Genomic DNA, 18,211 nt, shown 5'->3' on the forward strand with positions numbered 1-18,211 from the left:
GCATACTAAGAATATAATATTCTCAGTATGTATTTACAAGGATCTCACTATGATTTAAGAACCAGATTTCTTAGTATGTCCAGTGATATTCTGCAAATAATCGTACCACTTTACATGGTACGATTATTTGAAATGATAAAACCGATAAAGCGCTCTAATGACAGACCTTGATAAGCAATAAGACAATACTGTTTTCAGTGGGCTTTGTTACTGAATTCTTCTGTTACTATTACTAAATGGAATACAGTATTCAGGACGGTGAAGTATGGTAGTGTTGCTTTGATCCTTAAAAACAGAAATACTATAAAGTAAACGAAATGCTATTTCGAAGTTTTATTTATTTATTTATTTTTTTTTTAAAAAAAGATCTTTTAAAAGTAGTACTTGGTGACTTTACCTTTTCACTCTTCAGTTAATGATACTATTTGATCCCCCTCCATAAACAGCACTGGTGGAGTCAATGTCACTAGGTTTGCTAACTTTGACAATCCTGTTTTATTAAAAATTTTTACTAAATATCTTCTTTCTCTTTTTAGTAAGGAGAAAAATTTAATGTTTATATGATGTCAGGTTCACTGATGATTCAAGCTTTTATACTGATATTATGCGACATTTGGGGGTATCTTAATTTTCCCCATTTCAATTATTATGCAGTTCCAAAACCCTTTAAATTATTTTGTAGGATGAAGGCCTTCAGCAGCTCGAAGCTCTCCTCTTCACCTTGCAGAAGATAAACAGCAATCCTCATCTGCTTCCTGGCATCACTTTAGGAGTATTGGCTCTTGATAGCTGCGACAGCACCGCCTATGCTTTGGAACAAGCATTGGATTTCATCAAAGGCTTTATCGCTCGTAATAACGCTCACCATGAACGCCAATTTACGTGTGTTGACGGTTCGGTCCCGAAGTTCCGCGATGGCAGCTTCGACAGAGTAGTCGGTATCATCGGAGGCCAATCTAGTTCGGTGTCCATTCAGCTGGCCAACTTGATGAGGTTATTCAACGTTCCACAGGTAAAGAGTAAAATAGTTTGTTATTCATTAGTAGATCTCATTGTAAGAGACGCTATTCGGTTTTCCAGATACATAGAAGAGTTGTTTATTTCTTCCCAAATGGTGGCAAAATGACTCCACAAAAACTAACGATTTTTAATTACTGAAGTATGATTATTATTGGTAAGAAAATTTTAGTTACCTATACATATGACAATCATTTTGGATGAGCGACGTGTACGTTATACAAAAAATAGCGATCGCTATGATCTGGAGTGTAGTTGTGATAGTCAACTACGAGTACGCTAAACGAGTCTCCTTTTGTAGGTTGAGCACACAAAATACAAAGCAGCAAATTATATTTCGTTACAAGGCATAATGAACATGTTTTGTAACTTTAAAAATAGGTATATTCAAGCATATACAAGAAACTACAGAAAAAATATTCGAATTACAACAGTTATTGAAAGAAAGAATCTCTCTGTTGAGCTCTTCTTCATCTTCTGGTTCTGTCCACTGCTGGACGAAGGTCTCCCCATGATTTTCCAGATCACTCGGTTTTCTGCTTCTCCCATCCATCTCACTCTTGCAATTTGTTCCAGTTCATCTCTCCACCTTCTTCTCGGTCCTCCTCTTTGTCTTGCTCCATCCATTGGTCTCCACTCTGTTGTTTTTGTAGTCCATCTCCCATCACTGCATCTGGCAATATGGCCAGCCCATCTCCACCTAGCCTGTTTAATGTATGTTACAATATCCATGACACCTGTTTGAGATCTTATCCAGATATTTTTCTTCCTATCTCTTAATGTTATTTTTAGCATACTTCTTTCGATGCGATGTTTTGTTGTTCTCAGCTTTTTGTTTAGAGCTTCTGTTAAAGTATGTTTCTCCTCCATATGTTAGGACAGGAAGTATGCACTGGTCAAAAGCTTTCCTTTTTAGACTCATATGGATGTCACTTCTGAATATGTCTCTCATTTTCCCATAAGCCATCCATTCCAAGGTGAATTCTTCGTTCAATCTCTTTTCTTTGGCACTCCTCAAAGGATAACAATTGGCCCAAATATACATATGAAGTAACTTGTTCTATTTCATGGTTTTCAACTTTGATAGTTCTATGGTTTATGTATTTATTCATCATTATTTTTTGTTTTTTCTCTATTTATTTTTAATCCAATTTCTCTGGAGGCTTCATTTAGCTGATTTAGCCTTTCTTCCACATCATTTGCTATCAGGACAATATCATATGCAAATTTCAGATGCTGCTGCTTTTCTCCATTTATTTTTTTTTTTTTTTGTTTCGCAATCAAGATTTCTAAAGACTTCCTCTAGTGCAGCTGTAAATAATTCGGAATGTATGGTGTCGCCTTGCCGGATGCCTTTTTGTATTGGGAACTTTTCACTGTTTTTATATAATTTAATTACAGAAATTGCATTATTGTAAATATGTTTTAGTGTTTTTCAGTATACGGTTTCTCAGTTCCCTGGGTTTCAAGAGCTTTTAGTGTTGCAGATGTTTTAACTGAACCAAATGCCTTTTCATAGTCTATATAGGCCAGACACAAGGGTTGTTGTATTCAATTGAATTTTCAATGAGCTGTCTTAATGTGTGAACATGGTCCAAAGAATTGTAATTCTTTCTAAATCCAGCTTGTTCACAGAATTGCATTCCCTCTAGTTTAGATTTTATTCTATTATTTATCATTTTTGTGAAAACTTTATATATGGTGGGGAGTAGGCTTATAGGTATGTAGTTTTTAATTTCTTCCTTATTGCCCTTTTTAAAAATTAATATTAGAAGTAAATTGTTCAAATTTTTCGGAATTTCTCTGTTTTAGGCATTTATTAAAGAGCAGTAAAAAAAATGTGTATTTTAAAATGTAACTCCCACCCAGGAAAGTTATAAACCTATGGTATATTAGTACCTTAAGTTGGCTATTTTTATTTATTTATTTTCTACATAATCTATAAACCCACTTCAAGCCTCCGGTATGCGGAGCGGTGGCTTCCTCTCTCACTAGGCAATGAAATTCGTCACGCATTCATAAAAATCCATGCATACCACGGGATTCGAGTCCGCAGCCTGTCAGTTGGAGAGCAGGAATGGTGTCCATTCAGCCAACCAGACCGATATATGAAATTTACGCCGGGAACAATGCTTTCGTATGCTTCATAAAAAAAAAAAAAAAAAAAAAAAAAAAAAAAAAAAAGTTAGTGTTTCAATGAACAGAAAGGCCCGGGCGTTACATTCGTAGGTAGATACAACGTTTTCTGCTGCGAAGTGACTGTCAGCGTGCATATATTTGTTGGCTTCTTTGTATTCTTATGATCGATTTTTTCCTCATGTGATTTTATTTATTGATATGGATTTTGAAGTGTCTGACTACTGTCGCTAGGCTAGTGGTGCCCCAATGCAATGATGTCTCCTCCTCCTATGAATGGCAACCCTATTTGGTAAACCTCATATTAGGGAATGGGTTAAAGATTAGGTGATCAGTCTTACAAAATAAAAGTTTAAAAGTCACTTGAAGCGTCGTTCATGCCTGAAGTGATTTTTAACTTGATTTTCATCTAGCCTGTTCATGACAATCATACGACTTCATCAACACACCCACGAGCCACCGTGGCTCAAGTCAGTATAGACGAAGCCCTTTGGATCGGAAAGACATGGGTTCGATTCCCGTCCAAGACGTGAGGAACTTTATCTGGTCTTTTTCAAATAAAGGTGAGTTAGCCGGTCTCATACGGAGGATTCACCCGGAAACTCTGGTTTTTGTTCCCTAGAACAGGCAAATGTAATTCCACCTAACATGCTGTTAGGTGGAATTACGACCAGTTTAGGGTGTGAGGACAACATGTTACATTTTGTTTGTTATAGTGCGTTGTTTTCTGTTCAGTTGCTTTTTTTCCCTTAAAACAAAACCCTACTCTGCCTCCGTATGCGACCACATGATGATCTTCAATTCAAAGCGATTATATATACAGTAATCCCTCGATTAGTGCGCCTATATACATCTTAAAAATAAATGTTACAGATTTAAAAAGTTTTCTATCTATACATTTTTATGGCTAACTATTTTAAAAAAATCACTCACCAGAATGAAATAATTTAGTTACCGTTTAAAACATTTTACAAAGTTATTTTTAATGGCATACTACACTACTTCCATGTATACTATGTTCCAAATTTTTACCGCCGAAATTTATGTCGTCTGCTATAGTACGCCCACAGTTTCGAAACCCTTCGACACTTCTGCGCATGTCACAAAAAGGAGAATCTATTCTGATAACAGGGTAATCAATCTTCTGGGATGAGTTGTTTATTATTATTACATGTAGGAATATTAACTTCTCTTTTATACTCATTGTAATTTTTAAAGTGGTAACTATTTTGCTTTTATAACAGTTGGGAAATTTTATCTATAAAGCACGTGATTTCGCGTGTTGGCGACCAACACGCGAAATGTAATTCGTATGTCCTTCATTTCTTTCTCCCCTTTAATGATAAGGTCCAAGAGTTAATTAAATCTCATTCTGAAGAATTGAGTGATTCCGACTTGCTAAATTTAGATGCACAGCGGGAAGATAACGAAGAATATGAAGAAAATTTCACAGAAACAATTTGAAAATATTTTTCGTACAATCGAAGTTTTTAAGCAGCAATGCTTAGAGGCTGACCCTAATGAAGAGAGAAGCAGTAAAATTTGCAGAAGAGTAGAAAACGGCAATGGGGCCATACCGTCAATTGTATGGGAAAAAAAAATGGCCGCCAAACTATGTTAGCTCAATTCTTTGTTAAGAAGTAGAATAATAAAATTTATATTCTGAATATGTTTTATTGTCTTTCAGCTTCATGGTTTTCCTTTAACTAGGCCCTGAGACATACCCTAATTCTTTTATAAAAAAAATTAAGGTTCAAAACAGAAATCTGAGGAACGAATTATGCAATTTTCCCATAGGTTATTATATTCGATTAGTGCGTTTTCGATTAATACGCCTGTTTTAAAGAACGCATTAGGCGCACTAATCGAAGGATTGCTGTATATAAAAAGGTTCCTTGCAGTTCACGAGACCAATTTTTTCCCCATGATGTTAATTATTCGTGCTTTTTATCGGATAGTCTATAATTGATAACACACACCACTAGGAAATTTCAATTCAGAGAAAAAAACACTTATTTTCAAATATATACAAATATTGAAAATAACCATTTCTTGATTATAGTGGTGCAATACGCATTCTAATCTGTAATTGGAAATATGTCTGAAGGTGCGGTAAGCATAGCCCATCTCTTCCGAATATTCCCATATATCGAAATTAATTTCACATGACTCTTTACGTGGATTGCTACTTGACCAAAATAATATTTTGACTAAGTGTTTCACAACCTTCTTTCGTGTGTGCCCCATTTTTTAATATTAGTTTTTTTGGCGCTCTCCACCTTCCCCCTTTGCAATTCTTGTGTTAAGACACTGACAAAACCCATAAAAGTTAGCAAAAAAAAAAAAAAAAAATTAGGAATTAATTAAATTTTTAAATAATCATACGAATTTAAATACGTCATCAAATCTATCGAAAAATAGTATAGATCTACCATCACTGCACAGATCGTTGAATCTGTATCGGCCTTTCGAAAACATTCGCGATTTCATCACGGGAAGTCTCGATCGAATGTTCTGGAAATGTTTCTGCGACTATAAATATAAAGCTTGACGGCAGTAACACTGCAATGAGAAGTCGATGGTCAGCGTTATTTTACTCCTATTCGCAACGACTGTGATACATGGTATAAAAACAATATTTCTAGTGCAGAAAAACTGATTAATTTTTAACTGGACGTAAGCGGGCATCTAATGACTATGGAGCGTCGAGGTCAAAAAATTCAGGCTCACAGAACATTACTCCAAAAGTAGAATCTATAAAGCTTACAGCAGAATATTTAGATTTCGGTTTTACGAAGACTCCTGTGTATTATTTGTTGGAAAATTTTGGTGGCTGATAGCATGAAACCGAATAAACTTAAGACATTTGAAAGCACTTCTTAAGGAATATGTTAACAAACCTTGAGGTCTTTGCTGTCAAATTGAAATATTTTGAAAAGCAAAAATCTAACGTTAAAAAAAGCCGTGTCTGTAAATGATAAAGCTTTACAAGCTTCTTGCAAAGTTGCATATAAAATATGCTAGGTGCAAAACGCCCCACACTATCAGAGATGACCTGATTCTGCAGCTGCGATTGATATTATGGAAACTATGCTTGGAGAAAGTTCAACTAAACAACTACAGTGCATACCTCTATCAAATGATACCGTTGTTAGGACAATTGGTGATATATGCAGCAACGACTTTTGTCGAAGCTGTGACCAGTTATTCTCAATTCAGCTTGACGAGGCAACGGATAACAAAAAAGATTGTCATTTAATTACTGATGTTCGATTTTGCGATGGATTATCAGCAGTTGAAGAGTTATTGTTTTGTAAACCAATAGAAAGAAACAGTGGCTCACTCAGGATTTAATCTGGGGGGGGGGAACACTCAAGATTTAATCTTGGGGAGGGAGGAGCCGAGTTAAGTATACGATTTGAGAATACACACTATGCATTGCATACGACCAATGACTGAGCATCTGCAGTGATCGCCAATACATGATACCTATGATCTCCTTCTGCCCTGCTCGTGCAAAAAGTAGCGCTCGGTCTGACGGAGCAATACTTCGTTAGCCTAGCGTTCAACAATGGTCGTGATTCCCGAGAGCTATAGGGTATTCCCACCTTATGTGACCGCTAATTCATAAGTAGTATAGAAATAGAAGACACGACACAATATAAATAAAAAATAATAATTTTAATTAGGAAAAGATTTTTAGAAAATTTTCTAGTGTTTTTTCTTTTTTGGGGGGGGGGGGACAGGCCCCTTGTCCTTCTCCCTGGGTGCGCCACTGGAAAGAAGAGCCACAGCACCTGAATTGTTCAAAATATTGGACGATTTTATATGCAAGGCAAACATACAGTGGAAAAATTGTATTTGAATTTGAACTGATGGTGCTCGAGTTATGTCTGAAAGGTTTAAAAAGTTTACAAGCCCTTGTGAGGGAAAAATCCCCACAATGCACGTATTTGGACACATTGCATGACTCATAGAGAAGTTCTTGCTGCAAAGGAAATGAGTCCATGTCTAAACATGGTCTTAACAGTTATAACCGTGGTGAATTATATAAAAATGAGACCCTTAAAATTAAGACTGTTTTTTGAACTTTGCAAAGACACTGGAGCGGAACATTCAACGTTACTGTTTTACTGCGAGACAAGATGGTTATCACAGGGAAACTGTTTACGAATTAAGAGACGAAATAGAATCTTCTTGGAAGAGGAAAATCACGAAGAAGCAGAGAAGTTTGGACCTTATTTGTGATGAAGTTGAGCTACTTGGACATATTCGAGAAACTAAATATTATACCTTCAACTCTAAGGAAAAAATACACATATCTTAGTGATGAGTGACAAAATTAATGCTTTTTGTAAAAAAAAAACTAGTTATTGCACAAAAAGGTAAAGCAACAAAAATTAGAAATATTTGCAAATGTGGATGAATTTATCAAAATTTTATTTGCAATTATTGAAAATCATTTAACAATGCTGACGAAGAATTTGAGAAACTATTTTATAACCGATGACAACATAATGGCAATGTACGAGTGGGTTAGAAACACATTTCAAATTATCCCTGAAGGTTTCTCAATTGGAAACAGGAACAATCTATAGACCACGTCAAGCGACGAAATCAAAAGACAATTTGCATCTAAATAGCTGTTTGAATTTTGAGTCGGTGTTGATGAATTTTCTGCACTAAGGTTAAAAACTTTTCGTGCACTTTTTTTTTTCATTTCCCACATCTTATCTTTGTGAAATTTGGTTTTCTGCAGCGGCTGCCTTAAGAACAAAATATAGATCTCAATTGATTATAGAAAGAGAACAACGAAGAGTGTCAATTTCCAATGTATCACCATCATATGAAAAGCTTTGCTCCACAACGTAGGCCCAATGAAGCTATTAATTTTAGATTCATTGTTATTGTTTGTTTTTCATTAGTTCCTCTGTATATTTTGAAATATTGATATGGTCCCATAAGCGTAACTAATTTATTCAATACAGTGGATTTTATTATTTTATTTTCAGAGTGTATTTTATGTTTTTGTTTTTATACTGTTTTTGTGACAATAAATACTTTAATTACATGCTTTTGTTTCAATAAAGTAGTTTTCCCTTTGATTTCCACTTTCTTCGCCCCTCTTAGGTATTTCGCTCCCCCCAAAGGGGACGCGCCCCATAGGTTGAAAATCACTGGACTAAGTGAAAACTATTCTTGTCACAGCGATACGCCTACTCCTGATTTATCACCCCTCTTTCTGACTAGCGTTCGTGTGGTTTTATTATACTAACGTGGTACAAATGTTTTTTTTTTTAATTTGTTATTATGCGACACCTTCAAGGGATCATCGTACTGTACACCCCGCCGTCTACACTACTTAATCCCTCCAACTACACAATAGCTCTACCACTATGAACACAACGCCATCTACCGCCCGCTATGTATACATTATTATTTTATTTTATTATTTTTTTGTACCTGTTTATTTGATCTTATTTTATTATTTACATACCAAAATATCAAATTCTTTCAGTATTTGATATTAATGCCCATAACGATATTCAAGGGAGATCAGAACGTACATTTTTCTGTGGAAAAGGTTCATGACTAATGTTGTTTAGGACGAACTTAGTGCATACACAGATACTTCCCTCCCCATGTCTAAACTGATAGCTTCAGCTTTTGTCAAAACGGCTTGGTGCACTGGGACGAACACGTGTATAATACTGTTCCTCTACATTACATCGGACTGAATGAGTATTACATTTCTACCCATAATTATTTTAAATAATTTACCTTAAACACTAAAACAATTTAAGATTTATATATCCAACAATGCATACTGTGGTATATGACGATAACTGATGTTAATATATACATCGAAATGATGTCCGAAATTATTTGTTTTCAATGTGTAAATTAAATACATGCTGTCTGACCACAGAACCGAGGCCCTAGTCTGGCAACTTGCCAAGAAAAGTCAATTCATGTTGAAAGGGAAAAAGAAATAAGCTGCTGTACAATTTGGTCACTAACACGTAAAATCACGTGATTTATACGTAAAATTTTCACTGTTATACAAGTGCTTAGTAAATTCTCAATGCTAATTTTTGTAATTCACTGAAACTAAAAAACTGATAAGCCAAATGATAGTAATTCTACAAGGTCCTGGGCAGGCCACATCTTGACTTCTTTGCTCAGATCTGGTCAAGGGGTCTGACAATGATTTCAGGACGTAGAATGTTAGCTATAAGGATAGAATGAAGTCATGCAATCTGTATAATGGTGGACAGAAGGCAAGACGTTTAAGCCGTTGAGATGTATCTACTGGATGGAAACGAGATATTAAGATAGTAGAACAAAAGGAATTGGTAAGAACTAGAGGCCATTGAAAATTGCGAAAGTTAGTAGTGAATAAGACATTCAGTTTTTTCTTTTATTTTTATGTGGAAAGCGGGATGCATTGCCTGAATGAGTGTGTTGCGAATGGGTTTAATCATGATAGATTGATTTTCCGTGAAAAGTTAATGGACTTGTATATTTATTACAAAATGTATACTTCATAAGAAATATATAACTGTTGATGGTATAAATCTCTACCCCCCCCCCCTTCGATGATTGACTCCAAGACCATTAATAAACACTAAGTGTTTTTTTTTGTTTTTTTTTTAAACATTCAAAAAAAGGTACTGTTTTTACTTTAGTTTTTTCTTCGAGTGAAAAAATCAGTTTCCAAGAGAAATCTCTTCCACACCATATGCGACTAAACTCAACAAGATCAGTGTTAAGTGAACTGGATACTGTCCGACCACAGATACGAGAACGTCAGTTGGCTCGCTGCCGAGAAGAGTCAATTCATGTTGAAAAGGAGAAAGAAATAAGGCGATGTACGAATTGGTTACCAACATGTGAAATCACATACTTTATACGTAAAAATTTCCAGCTGTTATACAAGCAAAATAGTTATCACTTTATAAACTATAATATTCATAAAAGAGAAGTTAAATTTTCCAACGTGTAATAATAAACAACTCATCCCATAATACGGATTGATTACAGTATTATCGGAATGGATTCCTCTTCTGACATGCGCAGAAGTGTCGAAGGGTCTCGCATCTGTGGGCGTACAGTACTTGTATTCAGTTTTCTGAATGCGACTCAGTGGAAATAAATGATTTTTCGCGAATAGCTTTCGCTGAAAGTGCTACAATTTTCAATTACGAAGTGACTATACATTTGTTTTCGTAAGTAAAGTATATATATGATAATATTGAACAAGTGTGAAACTTAGACATTTTGTTAAAAAAGGGCATCTGGTAATAATAATGCATGATGTATTAGGTGTCGTTTCAAAGCGCGTCTCCATCATAAGAAATTTTTGCGAAACAAGACTCTATACGCTTGGGCATCGCTAGCTCTCTCTCGCCTATCAAATAATAACGATAAGCCTTCGCTGTCACTGATTTCTATTTCTGCTTCTCGGAATTCGTTATTTGGATGAAAAAGACGCCATCCCCAAAACTGCACTGATGAATATACTTCAGTGATTTCGCTAATGAGTATAATTAAAGCAAAACCGTTTGGAATGGATTATTTTCTTCATTTAAAATCTTTATTAATATTAGAGGCTCATTTCCTGACTGAATTTGAAAAATGAATAAGCTAATCCTGGCTTTTGAAAGAAAAGTGTTACCGTAAAATTCTACGAATTGGATGAACTCAGAAGATAAGAAATGAAGAAGTGTACAGAAGGATACAGTTAAAAGACCGTTTCAAAAAGCCTACAAATAAAATTAAAATTCTTTGGACATATTTGTAGAATGGCAAGTGACAAAGTTAAAGTCACTGGTGTTTGGCCTAATGAGCAGAACAAAATGCTGAGGTCGTCGAAGTCGTCCTCATCGTGAGTGTGCCGACGATATTAACGACTGCTGTGGGGGAAACTCTTCAAGAAATAAGTCAAGCCGCAATGACCAGACGTCACTGGGACAATATAGTCAACATGGCATCTGGTGCTGTGCCCATGGTTCGTGATGATGATCTCATGAAGGAATATACAATATGCACTCCCCAACTCTATAATGTGGCTTTGTATAAGAGGCGTAGCTATTGTATTAAGAAATTCGCTAATTCAGAAGGTTCAATAATGAGAATGGCAAAAAATTCTAATGATTCCAAAGGACACATGAAAACTTTTGCTGAATAGTAACAAAAATCGTATTCATACTCCTATTAAGCATATTTGTTATGATCTCTTCTCTTCGATGGTCACATAATTGAAATATTAACTTGGCTAATTTGTATAATGGGATAATTGAAATTTAAAGCACATTCTCCAGGCGATACAAACGGACTGTAGCTTATTTCTATTCTTAAAGCTATTTTAGAGTGACGATTAAATCAATAAAAGAAACAGGCGCTGTGAATAATTAGGAGATTCACTGTTTAGTGTTGAGTAAGGTGATAAAGACCGCGACAAGTCGCCCGTGATTGGAAACTGTTTTGCAGAGCGAGAAAACGAAATTTCACTCACTAATAATGTCCACTTGCTCATATCTCAGTAATCCAAAAAAATAATTAAAAGGCTTCCAGTCATTCAATAATTTCTAAACAGTTCGCTGCAATACATCGCTTCTTAACTTGTATAAGTTTTCGCAAGTGCTAAAGCAGTATAGCTAGTTTTAAAACAAAACGGCTGTCTCACAATTGCAGAGGTCGAGCGAAGTATCTCAACGTGTTAAGAAGCCTTCCTAAGCCTAACGAGTGTTTGTTTCTATTCACCTCGGTTGAAGAGCCCTTGCATGGTATGTGGGATCGATTTTGCTGATAATGTGCTTTTCATTAAATCCTCTTATGACTTAAAATCGTAAGGCTTCTTAAATTTTAATTTAAAAAATGCAGCAAAATCTTCTCTTTCCAATTGGTTTCAATATGTAAAAGAATTAATTTATCTAGTTTAGAATTACGACAGACGCGAACATTATACCTGTCTCGTGTCTGTTTAATTGCGTGTTCTCCGGTTTGCACGTTTCTGCCTTAAAAAAATATTTCACCAGTTACTCACGAGACCCGTTATTTCGCGAGACCTCCAGGAGGTGTCACGAAATAGAACTCTCCGTCTCCACCAACTACACCAAACCTCTACTACCACGACATCTACTGCCCACCAAAACCACTATTTTTTTTGTCTGTTAATTGGGTGTGTTCTGAAGGGCGATTTGTCTGTATGCGAGATGAAAAACCGGAGTTTCCGGAGGAAAAAACCCTGCTACCTCCGTATGAGATCGGCTAACTTACCTTCAATTTGAAAAAATCCATGTAAAGATTCCCCCAGTCATGACGAGAATCGAACTTAGGCCTTTTCCAATCGAAAGGTACAACGTACGTCGTTCTTCCAATTGAGCTACGGAGGCGCTTAACTATGGGGGGGGGGGGAGAGGTTAACTGACCTCAGTTGAAAAAACCCTTTTGAATGTTCCTTAAATCCTGTATGGAATTTGAATTTTCATCTTTCACGCGAAGGGAAAATGCTGCATCGTCATCATCGCTCATTTACGAAAGTAACTGAAAATATTTAGTAACCACGCGATAATTTACCCGATTTCCGCTATTATCAAATAAATTGTTGCGATGCTGCTAAATAAAAAAGTAATATTGTTAATATTTAGTACTAAATTATAGATAAAAGATAAAATGCAATTATTTAAATTGCATTCCACAATAACAATTGTAGAATTTAAAATTTTCTGTCAGCAAAAGAATCGACAAATTTGTTAACCCAGTTGGAAATTACAAAAAAAATATCTTAGCTTAAATTTAATCATTTGAAAAACGTAAATATTTTTGTGCCAATGAAAATTCCCAAATATAAATTATTTCGTGATACTGCTTTTCGTGTGTTTAACACAGCAGTATTTGTATGAAGCAAGATTAGGAGAAGAGAAGTCGCATCTATCTAATTTTATAGCTAAGGGTACTGATAATATTCCAAACTGTGATAACGTGTATCAATGAGGGTTAAAAAGTAATTAACTGCCAAATACTTCCATTCGCTTAATAAGATGAGGTATAACACAAATCTGTACTTATAAAAATGCAATTTCACATACTGATTGTTCAGACGTGAAATATTAAACTATCAAATACAGCTAAAAAAAAACAACATAATTTGAACCATCCTTCTCTCAACCGCTGGCTTCATTTTGCAACAGAAAAGGGCGGAAAGCATGTTTATCTCCTGAAACGTGTCTGCCATTTGATCACTTCCTTCGCACGCGCTCCCAAAGTGATAAGAAGCTATCAAATAACCCATACATCTCTGTTATTGTCCATTACTGCCAGGCACCTGCATTTGGAGCCAAAGAAGCCTTAAGAACGAAGCACGATGAAGGGAAAGAAACGAGAATGAACTGCAAAACAGAAAAGAGCACAACAGCCAACGAATTGAGTAACTATTCTGAAGTGGCAGATTCAAGGCTGCGTGTATTAAATAGTATCCTGTGAAGCATTTTGGCAATGAGGATGTAATGCGAGAAACTTCCGTTTAGTCTTAATAGAAAGTGCATCATTCTGAAAAAGAAGATAAAATTCATGGTTCGCATTACTGTTTTTTTTTTTAATGAAGAATTCATGTGAATTTTCTCTTGGCAATAAAGTAATTCGTGTATGCACGCATTAAAATAAATACATACATACATACGGTAACCTTTTTTTATTATTATTTAAAAAGCTGAAACATCAGTGACCAGTGAAATTCATCTTTAAACAGCCACAGCTTTGCAGTCACATTTTATTCTTATATTTCGGTGATTACTTATCGGTCCTAAGTAATAATCATCGGAAGGATATTATAACGTAGCTTGTTGGCGAAGTGGCTAATGTTCTCATCCTCAAACAATGAGGTTGGTGTGAATCCCGCCATGAACATGGATGTTCATTATTGCCCTTTAGGTGGGCGATAAATTTCATCTACCGGTCTGAAACCACCACTCCGTTTATTTGGAGGCCTGTAGTTGCTTGCCAAGTTTTCACGTTTGGTCTTTTAAAGCAGAATTTCTGGACTACGTAAAAAATAAATTCAAGAAAGACATACGGGAACAACATTGGCGTTAGCTGATTTTTTTTTTTTTTTTTTTAAATAAATGAAAATATGATAAATCCTGAGTCTGTGCATGGTACTAAAGTACTATAAGGCTTACACTCTTCGTGGGCGGGAGGAAAACAAAAACTTCTTTCCGATGATTATACAATCAAACAATATTACACGAATTCAACTTAAATCAAGAATATTTTACATGGCTGGACCAAGGGTAGATATTTCAGGTACTCTGCTCTAGTGATGAAACGTGATACTTTTTAAAGTGACATCAGGAATCAAAAAAAAAAAAGTAAGGGGACTGTGGTTTCATCGTTTGCTGTGGCCTCACAGCAAGCGATGAAAGAAATTAGTCGACCTCCTAAAGACATTCACAAATACTGGGATTCGAACCTACAGCCTGTTTGTCGGAGACGAAGACGCATTCACCATACTTCCACATAACAAAACCGTTAAACCGAATTCAGTACATGAATAACACGAGGAAAACTAGAGGTCATCAATGGGAATTCAGTAAGAATTTGGTTAGCAAGGGAGTGAGGACTAAATCTTTTGCGTGGAAAGTGGGGAATGGGTGGAACAGATTGCCGGAATCAGTTGTGGGCTTTGTCGAGAAGTGATTTCAAGGCAAAATATGACGGGTATTGATTATTAATGTTTTGGAAATGGGCCTCTCGCGATGAGTCCACGAACTCCTAATAATAATTTTATTTTAATATATAAAAGCCGTGATATACTGTGAAGGTCTGTAAGCATAAGGAGAAACAGCGTAAATTTCCCTGCTCAGCGAACCTTAATTATTAGATGAAATATTTTATCTGGTAATCAAATATGAAAATACTATTAATGTAAGCAAGTAATACTATTAATGTGAGTTGAATACATATATAAAGAATTATAGTGCTTGGCATATACCTCGTCAAAGAGCTGTCGAAATAAAAGCAATGTTAATTGAACAACTAATTAAATATAAAAATAAAATGAAAATTTGTGCTGGTCTCTAAGAGAACAATAATAAAAAATTAGCTAACTTTCCGACCCTAGCAGAATGAAATAAGATCTGTTTGCTTAGTGCTTTTTGTTATATTTTCAGCAAATCCAACATAGCCATATTTATTTATTGTTCTAGTTTCGAGACCTTTTAAAACTAGGTATTACAGGATCAAAAGCAGTTAAATCAATGTCTAATAATGCAACCCATCCCACTAGTAAATGAGTAATTCTATTGCTTCTGAATGAGACACCAATATTTCATATGCACTAGCGAAATGAAACAGCAGAAATAATATTCTCAGATGTATTGTTGCACGATTTTTATAGAAATCAAATACTTGGCTTACTTTGTTTCCACTTGTTGATACTGCTAATTCATTCATCGCTAATTTTAGTGGTCCAAGTGTTAGTATTAGAATTTTAATGTTAATCTAAGTTTTCACTTATTTCAAGCTTCATTTTGATTTCTTGGGGGTGGGGGGGTTTATGGGCACTATCTGCGGAACAGTTTTTTTCTTTAATTTGAAACAGGTATGTGGGTAGGGGAAGGATGTCGCCTGTAGCACGCTGCATAACTGATGGACTTTGTCATTGTGTTCAAATCTTTTTTTTTTTTTTTTTTATGGCGATAAGACGCGATGAATCAGAGGTGAGGGGAGTTCAAACTCAAGGGATTTTTAGCAAGCCACAATTTAAACTATGATAACGCAGAATAAGTTCTGTGCAAATAATCAATGGGTATACACTACACTAAGATGAATGACGCATTAAACCATTTATTAAGAGATTATTAGTTCTCACTATGCTACTAAACGAGTGAGTCGTCCTCCACTTCTCTCCTCCATATTTAACACCTTGCCTTATAGCTGTATTTCACCTACCTTTTCTGTTCTTCCTTTAATTTCTTAATATACATTCTCGTCATACTTCCAAGATTTCGTGCCAGCAGTCGGAAATTCTCCTATCTCTTTTAAAAAGAGATAGGAGAATTTTTTTTTTTTTTTTTTTTTTTTAAAAGAAGCTTAACCTTGTGTCGCATCGAAATAATAGCCACTACTAACCTTCAAATGCAAATACTATTTTTCAAATCGTACCTTGCTGTAAAAACAATAAACAGTGCAAAAAGTACTGGAATCACATTTTCTGGAAACATTTCATAAAACATGATATCCCTTATCAACAATGAACGCTGTCTGTGGCGTCTTTTAAATAAATATTTAACTTTAGATTAACTAATTATATTAGCATTAGCAAATAATATTTTTAACATCGTGCTTTGCTGTTAAATGAATATAATTACTCAATAGAATTACTTATTTACTAGTGGGATGGGTTGCATTATTAGACATTGATTTGACTGCTTTTGATCCTGTAATACCTAGTTTTAAAAGGTCTCGAAACTAGAACAATAAATAAATATGGCTATGTTGGATTTGCTGAAAATATAACAAAAAGCACTAAATAGTGCAAAAATTACTATAATCAAATTTCTTGGAAACATTTCCTAACGATATTTCTCATCAACAATGAACGCTGTCTTTAGCATTTTTTTTGAATAAATGTTTAACTTACATTAGTTAGATTTTCCCACCGTTTTTTTTGATGATATCATCTTTTCATCGTTCTTGTATTTAAAACTGGATGAATGAATTTCATTACACAACACATTGCTAAATATCGTAACTTTTATTAGTATTTCAAATTATCCACAAACTTACTGTGATAAATGTTTGAAGTCTACACAAATTACTGTGTGAAGAGGATAGAGGGCGCATTAACTAATCTGAATTACGGAGTATCTGTATTGAGAGGGAAGGAGAACTCAAAACAAGTTAAGCAGGGAGACAGAGAGCTTGGAAAATGGAACCCTATAGCTTTCAATTTAATACTTGCATTCCTGGCTTATATGTTTAGGATTTTTTCAGGATACTTAAAGTTTTTTTTATTATTATTTCCATCGGAAAACTTTTTTCCCCCCCATTCCGTGCATAAGTAAATCAGCAAATAAGCCACACGATTAACTGACAAAAATGCTATTAGTTAATGGGCGGTAGATGGTGTATTATGGATCGTAGCTTATGTAGTGTAGGTAGCGGATTAGGTGTTATGGGAAGCTCGGCTCCTTCGAGTGTCACGGTAATAGTAATAATAATAATAATATTTATCAATAATGTCAAATTAATTTTTCGATAATCAAAACTCGATAATAACCTTTTATGAGAGGAGTACGACTTGGTCAATTTTTGTTTCTCCTAGTCTCTGTAGCTCAGTCGATAACATTAACGACAGCGCCCTTTGGTTGCTCGTAAGACCAGGGTTAGAATCCCACTTAATAATACAAAGAACGTCTATAAAAGCTTTTCAACTGAAAATGAGTAAGTCTCTTCCCGAAAAAGCAGGCTTTTCATCTCGCAAAACAGTTAAAAGAACACACAAGATAATATAGCAGTACACTGACCTCATAGCCTTAGTTATTTCGGCCCTGATTCCAAACAACCTAACCCAGTCTTCGTATATCTCTAAGTAAGTTCTGATATTATGGAAAATAACTGAGCAAAAGGCTGTCCGACGTTAACATTTACTGTCTTGATATCCTGTTACCACAAATCTTGCTTTTTTATAAACCTAATTTGATCGTTATTGCTCGATAACTGTATCTTCGCAGTCAACTATGTCTGTTGAGGTGTATGTTCTCTGGCTGTTTTGTCGCTTTGGAAAGAGTATTGACGAATTTCAGCTGGGCAGAGAATACTTTCTACTTCCGTATGCAACCAGCTAGCTAATGTTCATTAGAAAACCTCTTATAATGATTCCTTTGCTAAAATTAACTTTGATAAACAAAATAAATATGATTCATACAGACTCATACTCTGTGCATGAAGAAATCAGAAAGTTATATAATAACTAAACAAACTGAAATATAAAATGAGAGGAAAAGATATTCTTCACTAAAATATTATTTTAAATAAAGCCAAGTTGCGTAAT

The 18,211-nt window shown here is 35.1% G+C and overlaps 1 protein-coding gene across 5 annotated transcripts in view; it reads left to right on the forward strand.

The window, feature by feature from the left end:
- LOC150105382 (metabotropic glutamate receptor 3-like) overlaps window positions 1–18,211 on the forward strand; it is a 144,796-nt gene that overhangs the window by 68,871 nt on the left and 57,714 nt on the right. For all 5 annotated transcript variants that reach the window (XM_090394119.1, XM_090394120.1, XM_090394118.1 and 2 more), the window contains exon 3: window positions 683–1,012. In XM_090394119.1, the coding sequence (XP_090250245.1) occupies window positions 683–1,012 (330 nt within the window). The remainder of the gene's footprint in view (window positions 1–682; window positions 1,013–18,211) is intronic.

This window comes from Typopeltis vanoorti, chromosome 6 (genome assembly GCF_054136105.1).
Source record: "Typopeltis vanoorti isolate ZY-2024b chromosome 6, IOZ_Tvanoo_1.0, whole genome shotgun sequence".
Classification (NCBI taxonomy): Eukaryota; Metazoa; Arthropoda; class Arachnida; order Uropygi; family Thelyphonidae; genus Typopeltis; species Typopeltis vanoorti.